Source organism: Macadamia integrifolia, unplaced genomic scaffold (genome assembly GCF_013358625.1).
Source record: "Macadamia integrifolia cultivar HAES 741 unplaced genomic scaffold, SCU_Mint_v3 scaffold2219, whole genome shotgun sequence".
In the NCBI taxonomy this organism is placed as follows: Eukaryota; Viridiplantae; Streptophyta; class Magnoliopsida; order Proteales; family Proteaceae; genus Macadamia; species Macadamia integrifolia.
This window is the reverse complement of record NW_024868575.1, coordinates 40,978-53,235: the sequence shown is the minus strand read 5'-3', so window position 1 is coordinate 53,235 and position 12,258 is coordinate 40,978. Positions and strand designations below refer to the sequence as shown.

Here is a 12,258-nt window from a genome sequence, read left to right as displayed (position 1 = left end):
AAAGGCTATTTTGAACATTTAATAATAGGGGATAGGAGTTAATGATGGCATTCGCTTTCCTATAATAATGCATCAAATCACCACTTGCGAAGAGATTCTCTTTTTGCCTAGGTTGAAGAAATTTGGTAGTTAGCAACTTTGTTAGGCCATCCTGTGTGAGCAAAGCAGCTTCGTTGTAGGAGTGCAACATTAAGGTTGTTGTGAGCATGCAACCAATGACCGTCAAAGGAGCATCTCAGAGTGTTTGGAGCTGCTCGAAGCAAGTACCATACCTATTTACGCTAAACTATATCCAAGTTTGATTGAGTTGCATCCATTTTTCTCCCCAAAGCAATACTGAAAAAATGGTAGCTTAAACATGGAATCTATGGACGTGCACTCACTTCCATCACGTGGAAGCTCAAATGGTGCTCGAATTCTATGTAAATAAGTAGACCTCAAGATCCCTTATTCACTTGTTTTTTTTCCCCTCAGTATTTACAAGTTGCAAGAGATCACATGCCAAGTTTTTGTTTAATCATAATTAGCCTAGTGGCGAAATAAAAAAAGCAATCAATGCACAAGGGTCCTGCCACACAGCATTATCCCTTATGTCACAAGAGAGATTGTTTCCAAGTTTCAAACCTCCGACCACGTTATAATAGTTCAACTTAATCGTTGTGTCACATATTCGCCAAGTGGCAAGATAAAGCATTAAAAAATTCAACACGACCAAGAGGGTGCATGATATAGATAGGAGCTTAAATGATTGGACTCAAGGCAGAAACTTCACAAATGATCAATCTTGAACATTTCTTAAATATCCAATTGTTAGATTTTATCACATTGCTCTTCCACATAGCACAAGAAGGTGTGCCCTTCCACTGATTCTCTTGTTGGATTACCTTCCACCAAGAATACCCTAATAAACATCTCAAGAAATCTAAATAAACTACACCCCATTTTTACCAATTATATCATGCTTTAACATAGCCTGCTTATGTTACCCATACTCAAGCACTGTGTTGATTGATGAATAAGAACCAGAACTCATCTCCGACAAACACCATTGTCTCTATAGCCATGATCACCACCGTGGTAGTAAGCACCACCGCCATTCCTACCTTTTTCGGGACCTTCAGAGCAGCCCCACCCCCTTTCGAAGAACCTCAAAGTAGTTGGCCCCCTTGCTGTGGATCCTCTGTAGTCGCATGATTATCTTGTCCCTCATGAAAGGCAGAATTTCGCCCTTGTTGATATTTTACTAGTGTTTCCTTTAGCCTTTGTGGTGGTGTAGAGGTCACGTTTTTTTTTAGGGAACTTTTTCCCATAAAAGAGACAAAGTTTTCTGTTCACGAGAGGCTCTTGTGTCACATACTTAGTGAAGCCCAATGACCACCGTGCGCTTGCCTAGGGGTATACATCCAAGTGTGGACGGGCCTCTCACGGACAAAAAACACTTGCAACCCAAAAAAAAATATTATAAACTTTAGATACCACAACTACAAGTCATTAAACCCCGAATCCTGATTCTCCCCAATTCTTAATCGTGCAATTCTCTCTATGCATGCGACACTTATACATTTTCAAAATTCAATAGTTGTAGAAGTTTTTAGGAATCTAAATCCATTTTAATCCCTCAAATGCCTTAAACTTTTACGATTGTTCAATTTTGAAAATATACAAATACATTTACATAAAGAGTTGCATAAGAATTGTACAAGTAAGAATGAAGAATTGGTGAGTATCTAAATACTCACTCCACTTGATTGTAAAAAAAAAAAAAGAATCTTGGCTAATGACTTTCTATGATCAGACCAAATCTCAGCGACTCAGCCCATGCTTTCAGACTGGGTCTGACCAGCCCAAATATCTCTCCGATTGACCCGAGTTGGTAGAAAGATAATGCATCGGGCATCAATTATCTCTACACAGTAATAGCTGTCATATGGGTCCATACTCCAAAGCTCTGGCATTCTATTTTTCTGTTTTCGTAGTACTAACATCAAATACAAAAGAAGGCCAGTTTGTGTCAGAGAGGTAAAGAGATGGAGAGGCTGGCTGGACTGGGGCCTGTCGGATGCAGAACAAGGGGCTTGCATGAGAAGAATATGATAATGGGTCTTAAATATTCGCCAAAAAGAAGATGGGTTCTTAATGTCAACCCTATGGAGTTGGTGCCAACCCATCATGGAATTAGACTGCCACATTCGCAACATCAAAGGGTGAGAAAGATTAATGGGAAAATCTTGTTGTAATCAGGGTTGGTGGAATAATAATAATAATAATAATAATAATTTTACTTTTTTATCTTTCTAGTATATTATATATTATTTTATTTAAAATAAATCTTGTCATTTCACAATGTTACTTGAAGAACCCAAGGGGGTAACACATTTGGTGAGCAACGAATTTGATACGAACCATAGACTTGGACGTCCTAAGTTTGACTCTCTTTAGGTACACCTTGGGTCACTCACACAGAGTATTTACTATTTTTCACTGTTTTCAATGAAAGTTGAATGGTTCTTATGCAACCCTAGTATGACTTGATCCATATGATTGTGGGGTCAGTATGGATCCGTGGAACTAATCAAGCCGAAGACCTGAATACCCATCGTTAGCGAAAAAAAAAAAAAAATTGTTACTTGAATAAATGTGTAACTTTCAATAATGACATAAAGACAATTTACTTTGAAATTAGTTTGAATTTATTTTTTCTAGGAAAAAAATTTGCTACCTAGTCACTCGCTGCTACATCCAAACACAAGGAGTTGTTGGCTGCCTATGTGTCTCCCATGATTGGTCTCCTAATTGGAGATGTGACCACGGGATCACATAGCCTGCCTTTGGTAGCCAAGCGAAGAAAAAAAATACAAAAATTATACTATTTTCTTAGTTTAAGAAATTCTCATTATTTTGGTATGCCTGCATTAAAATCAAGAGAGTTTTTATCTTTTTCTTTTTCTTTTTCTTTTTCAAAATTCACATTCAGAATGGTGAAGTTGTATTGTGCTTGAAAAAGAAAAAAGTCTTGCCTAAAACATAAGAAACTACGAAAGTAGAAAAAAATTTCTTTTCTTTTCTTCAATTGCTAACGAAACATACATAATTTTTTTTTTCTTTCTTTCTGTTTCATTTTATTTATATTCTTTTCTCCTCTTTACTTTTCTAGATTCTTTTTTATTTTCTTCTCTTAGCTACCAAACACAACTATAATGATCCTCAACCTGACCATTTTTATCTCTATATTAAATAACTTTTAAGAATAAGATAAATAACAATCAAAAGAAGAAAATCACAACTTCTCATTTCTCCGACTTAATGATAACAAGATGCACCAGTGATTAATAATAAAATCAGAGAATTCAACTTTCATTTACTACTTATCTTCTTAGCAAAGTTATCATAATACCTCATCAAAATTCACTCATCACAAAATTAGGAATCTGAGGAGGCTTTTGAGCATTTTTTTTTTCTTTTTTTCTTTTTTTTTGGTAAAAGTTGTTTGTCCGTTAAGTTGCATAATTTTAAGATGAAAGTTTTCTTTAACCATATTTTTTTGAGGTGGAGGGAGAGGAAGAATCCCCTCACCATTGGTGATGGAACTGTTGTCACGTCACAGACTTCAAGTTCCACCCCAAATGTTCCTTATTGACATCCAATTATCCAACAATGCCCATGGTGGAAGAATTCACCCTTGATCCTTCATTTAATCTCTTATTCAGACTAATCAAAGATTGAGAAAAGACTAGACGCACTGCTCATAGAACACCAGCTTGCACTGGTAGTGTGTCTTCTAAATATCTAAATTGAAGATTGGTCTCAAAAACCTGAGATTTGGTTCCTCAGATCTAAAAACCCCTTGATCACGTCCCCACGAACATAGAATCAACCACTCTACAACGTCTTGAATCAGGTTTGATCATGATCAATTCCAAATCATAAATTTCTAAAAAAAAAAAAAAACTAGTAAGAAAAGTATTCCCTAATCCTATGACCCTTACACCAGACCTGAACCAATGAATAGATACATATGGATATCAACATGGGTTGGTTTTCTTTGTATCTCAAAGGGGGTGAGGCCCGTTGGGGATTCTTTACCATATAATTATATAAATAATCCCATTGATGTTAGAATACAAGAATCATAAACCAATCATAAAAAATTAATTATGGTCTATGGGTGTAGTCCCTAAACTAAGAACACACAAACATATAGATTTACCCCATACATGATAATCAATGGGAGTAAAAGAATACATATGTATAAGTTTAGAAGTCCAATAAGCTATTGATCACATAACTCTCTTCCATGTGCATGAAGATTAGTCCCATGAAGATTGTAACAAAGAACTACACAATGACATTATAATCAATGGGAGTAAAAGAATACATATGTATAAGTTTAGAAATCCAATAAGTATTGATCACGTAACTCTCTTCCATGTGCATGAAGATTAGTCCAATGAAAATTGTAACAAATAACTACATAATAGAATCTCAGCCGCTAAAATCTTCTGCAACCTTTCACCCTTGGAATGTTCTTACATGCACTATTCCTATGAGAGAGTCCGTGCTTCCAAAACCATGAAGATGTTAAAATAACGGTTGCAGGGACCTTTAGCTTCTATTTATAATAAAAATCATAAAACCCTAATCCATTCCCACAATGGATTGGACTAGGAGTTTCTTAATCAGAGTGAGTCTATAATTACTTGGATTCAATAGATCAATCGGTATCAATTAAGCCCACATAAAAATCTTAACACGACTGTCTCATTTTGCCCCCAATCCATGTCTAGAGGGCTACTTGACTAAGGGTCTCAATCAATTTCTTGCATAAGAACCATTCTCAATTCACCAATATTGTCCTCAGCTGAATTCTATGAGAACTGGACCTGATCCACTCTTTGAGCAAGGAGCATTATTTACGCCCTAAAATATGCTCTCTCCTCACCAACCAAACATACCCTTGCTTTTTCTTCGGTTTGGTTCTATTCCCAGTAAAGTGGTCTTACAACAGTCTTTTTTTTTGTTTGGGTAGAAAATTGTCAAAACCCCTGGCATTTGGTATAAGCAAAATTAATTAATGGAAAACTAATCCATGAAACTTCAAAAAAAAAAAAAAAAATCCATGAAAAACATAAGAAGGTGGAAGAAACATTTTGGGACAACACAAACTCCCAAATTCTATTTCCAGGTTCCAAAGTCAAACTTCTTTTTTTTTTGGGTAATAAGAAATTTTATTGCATAGGAGTGCATAACAAAGTCAAACTCACACATATGGATAGAGGAGACAAATAAAACTCCACTCCCCAGTCCCCATCAACACCCAACCTAAAATTCCAATTGAAAACCAGGGACTTGAAGGAGATGGGGGAAGAAACCCAGAAGAGGAACAATCCCCCAAGCTTTAAAACCTAAAAAAGGATTAGTTATGATTCCATTTTAAAACTCCCATGCTCTCTCTCTTTCTTCTCCTTTCTTTCTGCTTCACTGCGTGCCGTGTCTTACAAGGCAGAGCAGGAGCTTAACATTGGCTTGGCAGTTTCCTCCACACCCACCTGAAGCCCTAAACCCACCTGAAGCTCCCACTCTCCCAGACTCCCCTACTTTTTCCTCCACCATTTAAGTTCTCGATACTCGATATTCCTCCTTCCTAGGATTAGTGCTTTACAGTCAGTGAACAGAGAGAGAGAGAGAGGGAGAGAGAGAGAGAGAGAGCTTCTTCCTCTCCTATTACAGTCTGCTCTGTTCTGCTATTCGATGGCCTAATGGGCTATTCTCTCTTAGAAGAACTCCCGTGAACACTGCCACCACGAAGGGAGACATCACTGTTTTCTTTCTTAATTGCTGCCTTGGGCTTCCTGGGTATACATTTCGCTTTAACTCCTTCGATCTCCTCCTCTGCTTCTGCTAACTCCATCTTCGATCTTCTGCAACAATCCAAAAAACCTTAAAAATTAAGTAAGAAAATAGAATCAACTCAGCGGGAAAATGAAAATTGATTTCACCAAAAACCCATTAAATAAAAAACTATATCCAATGGCTGGTGGAAGGGATTCTGAAACTCCGTACGAATCTCAAATTTAAATTGGACAACAGAGTTTCAGACAAGAAGCAGGACTGGGCTACTGCCAGAACCCAGAAGAAAACAAAGACTACACAGAGATAGAGAGTTACTGTTGATGTTAAATTGTTGAAGCGAAAGTAAAAGGAGCTTTAATTATTGGGTACAAACCGATCTGCATTGTAGGAAGAGGATCTCTTTAAAGCTGGAAATTCGTCCTTCTTCGTCTCGATTAAGCTTCCACTGAAGTATTCTTTGTCTTCTAGTCGAATCCCCGCAAAACTAGGGTTTTCTCCCATACTCTCATCCACCACCCCCACCTCCTTCGACGCTCCACGAGGAGTCGCAGCCGGCTTTCCCGTGTACCTGTAATGGGAAATCAAAGATAACCCTGCTCCTCCTCCTCCTCCATCCTTCCCCGGAAGAATCGCTTCGCAATCTTTGACGGCGATTGATCCACATGAAATCAACTGCATAAGCACTGCTGAAGCCCTCATCCTGCCGCTTGGGTAATTGTTTTCCGTCAGAGATCGAATACCTGATTCGTCCAACCCTCCTCTGTGGTTCACCACCCGAACATCGGCTTTGATAAGGGATTCTAGCGTTTCTGGGCTGGACGAGGAAGGAGGTGGAGATATCTCCTCTCTGCTCAGCTCGGTTGTTTGATTTCGATATTGTTCCATTTCAGCTATAGCTACTGCTGCTTCTGTTTTTTCTCGCTCTTCATCTTCGTCTTTTTCCTCTTCCTCACCGATTGCTCTTCTTCGTCTCCTCTTCTCGTAGGTCTGAGTTGAAGCGTCAGCGGCAGCTCTCCCTGCGGACTCACCCGTGGATTCGGCTTTGTAGACTTTGTACTCGTGCAGATCGATAGAACTCCACGACTGATTTCTCCTCCGTATGACGACCGGGAATTCACCGTCTTCGCTGGATTTGGCTGTTTCCGACGTCCTTTCGGTGCCGGAAGACTCTGTTGCTTGAGACCTGAAACTCACAGACCCTTCCAGAAGCTCTGATCCCTTGAGAACGTATTCCTGACCGTGGGCTGGGTATATGAAGTCGTTATCCGACAAATCATGCCACACAAATCCATTCTTGTAGCTCCTGAAATAAAAGATTTGAAAAGCTTAATAAAAAAGTGACGAACAAGAAAACTCTAGAGAACAGAGCAGAAAAAGAGAATCGGCATTTGAAGGAATCTACCGTTTGGAAGACCAGGAATACATGCTCGCCATGCCTTTACCTCGCAGGATATTTAGTCGATTGATGACATCTGAAGCATAAACCAAACACATTTAAAGATTCAGAAAACAGAGTCAAGAAAGGGGGGAAAATGGGTTAAGAAAATGAAGTTGATATGTTCAGTTTACCACTGAGATAGAGCCCCTCGGAGGAAGAGAGAGGAACCTCCATGAAATGGGGATGCTCAAGATGGCCATTCCTTGAGAGATAGTAGACAACAGGAACCTTTCTCTCGGACTTGGGTTTAGGTTCAGTCCAAACCATAGTGCGCTCAGGACTGGTATCTCTGTCCGTCCATTTCTTAGGCAAAGCAGGAAGCTCGGTTCTTCCCCTTGAAGAAACCGCCATTACTGATAATTACTCTGTAACACCACAAGAACAGGAAGGTATATATATGATCGTAAGTTTCATTTTAATCTTTACAAAAATGGAAATCCAAACCGACGGTTAAAAGGGTTAAAAGCGAGAGGTAAAGACAAGAGATTAATGAGAAGTAGAAGATCTAATACTCCATTGTTAGACAAAATAAAGAAAAAGTGGAACAGGGAAATCAAGCTAGAGTCTCAGGCTTACCGACAACTATGTGGGTTCCTCTCTGAGAGAGAGTTTATGTTGCTTTAATGGAGAAATTCAGATTTATAGGGAATGGGGGTTTGGGGCTCTGAAAGAGGAAGAAGGGTGAGGGGGAATGGATTCAAAATGGGTTCCTGCAGACAAGAGGAAAAGAACAAGAGAGACTATAAAATAAAGGGATTTTTTTATAGAGAAGACGATGTTGATACGACGGTTGGATTGGAATCTGGGTTGGCAGGACTTTGGAAGGGGACCACTTAATGGTTGAGCTTGTGGCCTGGATTGGGAGTGGAAAAGGCGAGACCCTGACAAAAGTGTCAATTCAAATGCAGAAAAGAAAAGATAAGAGTTAGTACTAAGTACTACGAAAGTGACTGAGTGAGTGAGGGCTGAAATTGAGGAACCGGCGCCGGTTTGAATAGAAAGAGTAGCCGAAGCCCAATAGCCCATAGAGGAGGAGACTCAGGTCCACTCAATTACAGGGTTTCAACTTTCAAATACCAGGATTGACCTATTCGGATCCGGATCGGTACAGTATTTCTAGGGTTAGGGATCGGATTGGTTGATTCGTAACCATGGTTTGAAGAATCGAATCAGTTCGAATTGAAATCGGCTTTGATTGATATTGTAATAGTGGATCAGTACGGACAAAGGGTAATAATTTATGGCCTGTTTGATAACGTTTTTTCCATTTCTATTTCAAAAAACGGCAGAAACATAAATTTTCGTTTCTAGAACTATAAACAGAATTTAAGGTGTTTGATAAGTCATGTTTTTAGAAATTGATGGTAACTAGTGAAAGAATTACCACAAGTCGTTTCCAAAAATGACGAAACAAGTTGAACTTGTTTCGCCTGGGTTGTTTCTTGAACCATAAATAAGTAAAAATTCATATTTCTATTTCTAAAAATAAGTGAAACGAAACAGTTTTATCAAACACTTTTTGCTCTGTTTCTACTGTTTCTGAAAAGAGAAACAGCAGAAGCACGTTTCTTGAAACGTTATCAAACGGGCCCTTAGTGAAAGCAAAGGTATTTCTGTCAGACCTTCGCTGATTTGGGTCGATTTCAGATCAGTATCGGCCTTGATCGATGCCATTCTTAATATCAAGTTTTCAAATCATATTTGTGATTTGTTTCTCGTGGGGTGGGATAAAGTGGGTTATGTCATTTTTATCTTTTTTAATATTTTGTTTTTCTTTTCTAATAAAATTCTAAGAGTTTTTCTTTTTTAATATTTTATTTTTTTATCTAATAAATTTTTTGAAGCTTCCCCAAGTCTCAAATAATATTCGAACAAAAAAAATAATAAATAACTAAAGCCTCTCCCGCTTTAAATGTCTTTATCAAATTATCATATCAATATCTATCAAGAGGGGAGGGGAGGAGAGGATTGGAGAGGAGAGACCTATTTTATAATTAAATGGAACTTGTGACGGTGAGTCGAGTCGCAGGTGAACCGAGGTGCATGTAAGTTGGCCAGAGAGAGAGAGAGAGAGAGAGAAAGAGAAGGGAAGTCAACTTTCCTGTAAGTTGTAACTATGATGGGAAGCAGAAGACCCAAAAGCCACGAATTATTAAATGCTCACATTTTACAGATTCACATTTCACACACAGAATATAATCTTATATTCTCATCAGATGTCCTGGGGAGTTAGACTATACTCTCACCATCTTTTAATTTTTTTGTATTTTTTTAATATAGGGGATGGACTGGTGGAGTACTCGAAGAAACTTACACACAATTCAAGGATCAAGACTTTGTTGATAGATAATCTGAGATCCGATGGACTGTTCATATGATGATGTTACATACATGCCATATTCGTGGCATGGTTCTAAAAACGAGAATGGAACTGTACAGTATCGTCTAGATCGGAACGGTAATTGGCTTGATCGATGTCTAATCTTTATTTTTCTTATCTCAATTCATATGTACGATTCTAGGGTAAAATTATAATAAAATTTTATTTAAAAAGAAAAAATGATAGATCTATTTAATACATTCTGATTTAGACTAATTAAAACAGTAACAAAATAATATCGACCTTAATCGATTCTATGATGGTTCTCAAGTTTTAGAACCTTGATAAGTGGTCAGTGATTCATTCATTCAATTCAATTATGATTTGAATGATCTTTGGCATTGGAAACGTTATCAATCCAGATCAGTTGTATCAGTTTGTCTTTGAAAATATCAATACCACTGATTAGATATCAATATTGATACTAATACCTTGAGCCATGGTGGAGTCAGGCCGGATGTTGTAGAGATAAAATCTTAAAAGTGATGTAGAAGGTAATGGAAAAACAAGAACAAACAATGCACGCAGGTTTATGAGATTCGAAAAAATTGCCTATGTCCTTGGTGGGATGAGATTATGTTTTAGTATCAATGGAGAATAGGGTTACAATGCTCGTCCTCACACCTCTCAGAATTGTTTACATATAAAGTAACTATTGCTACAAATATTTAGCAAAAAATAATAATAATAATATTAAAAAGTACAAAATTTCTCTCAAATAAAAAATTCAAGCGAGAGGCTACGTCCCCTTACACCCACACCGTTTTGTCGTGGGGCCTATACCAATGCTTCATGGATTAAACTGTGACAGAATACAAGACATCGTACATCAACTAATGTATCTCTTTCTTCATAGACATCGTACATCAACTAATGTATCTCTTTCTTCATAGTTATTGTGCAAGGATTTAAAAAGTTGATTGATCAAAATCAGTCGATCCATATCGAATTGATCCCAATTCCTAATTAAATCAATACATCCGATAATCCATGTTAAGGGTCACAAATAAAGGTATCAATTCCATGCTCGCATCGGTAGGCCTGATTGATCCCGACACGTTTATGGCCCGACCTAGACCGACTAATTAATAAACGTGTTGGCCTTGAGCCCGACACATTTATAAACAAGTAGTACATGGTACAGCCACCTAGCCCAATGGACCCCGATCGGCTTGACACATTTACAAATCCGATTAAACCGACTCCTTTAAGCCCGACCTAGCCCGACCCCTTTAATATTACTTGTATTTTTTTTTTCTTAATATTATTTGTATTTAGTGTTAAGGCTATGTGATATGTACAGTTGAGATGATGGTCATTGTTATATGAACATTCAGATTTTTTATGCATAGTTTAATTAAATTTGAACTTGCTAAACTTGGGTTACGTAGGCATATATAGTTTAATTGGTTTGAGTTTCGTAGGTTGAAGACTAAGTACCTCAGTAATTTAGTTGTTTTGCCCATCTTTGGCTTGATCCATTTATTTGCGCTATGCCCATCTTTGTCTCATTTTATTATATTCCTCTTTAAGCACATTTAAGAGACTAAATTTTAAAGAGGACCGATTTAAAATTATTAAATAAGTCTATAGCCCAGTTAAAACACAATTAAAACCCATTTATGACAACTAGATTAAAACCCAAAACCAAACGACGACTGAAACCAGCCTGACCCAACTGCTTGACACCCCTTGTCACAGAGACCACTAAACATGTTCATATCCGTTTAGAGAAACCTTCAACGTTCAACATCAACCCTAATGGATACTAATTTCAATTTTTCAAAATCAAGTCTAATTGGGGTTTTATCTTTTTTTAGTCCTCCATTCAATGTAAACAATTATGGTCTCTGGATGTGGATGCAAATGAATAGTAAAAAATTCGTATCAAATTTATTTTCATGTCTGTTTAAAAGCTAATTAATGCTACATCCGATTTGTATTCCATAGGTTTACATCCATTTTTAAATGGAAAAGACCGGCGAGTTGATGGACAAATAATAGTCAATACATTCAGTTTATAGTTTGTATATATTATTGCATGATTTGGCATCATTTGTTACATGAATGTAATGTTATGCGATGAAAGTGCCATGACACTCCAAACTCCAAAGCCCTATGGGGGGTTGGTCGGTTAGTCCAAGTTATCGGCAACGCCAAGCCAAACACATTTATTCCAAAATTTATAATTAAAAACGAATCTCCCTCTCTCTCTCTAAAAGTCACCCAATTCTAGTATTCCCACCAGACTTTTCTCCCTCCTGGCTTTCAATGTTTTATTTATGGGATTTTGTTTGTTTATTTATATGGACCGACATGATCATGATGATGATACAAAGAAAAGCCCTCAACTGCTCACACGTGCATTGACCGTGTGTGTGTCTCAACTTCACATCTGAATTCAAATAAACTCTAGTCTCCACCAACCAAGTGACCCCATGGCCATTATGAATGGGGTTTCAAAATTCACCCTTTCCCTGGTCAAGGTTTTAAAATTGGGGTTCTATCTCAATTGATATTGATTTGGATTGGACTGGATTGGATGAATTTAAAAATTAATGTTTGAGAAAATTTTTTTTTTTTAAATCGT

General features: G+C 37.5%; 1 protein-coding gene across 1 annotated transcript; it reads right to left on the bottom strand.

Annotated features, from left to right (window-relative positions):
• Positions 1-5,200: 5,200 nt before the first annotated feature.
• LOC122066076 (protein SOSEKI 5) lies at positions 5,201-8,020 on the bottom strand. Its single transcript, XM_042629905.1, has 5 exons — positions 7,865-8,020; positions 7,420-7,653; positions 7,253-7,322; positions 6,224-7,153; positions 5,201-5,918 (listed from the first exon to the last, which is right to left on the bottom strand). Exons 2-5 carry the CDS (start codon positions 7,637-7,639, stop codon positions 5,762-5,764), a joined length of 1,377 nt encoding a protein of 458 aa, XP_042485839.1. The 5' UTR covers positions 7,640-7,653; positions 7,865-8,020; the 3' UTR covers positions 5,201-5,761.
• Between the last annotated feature and the right edge of the window lie 4,238 nt (positions 8,021-12,258).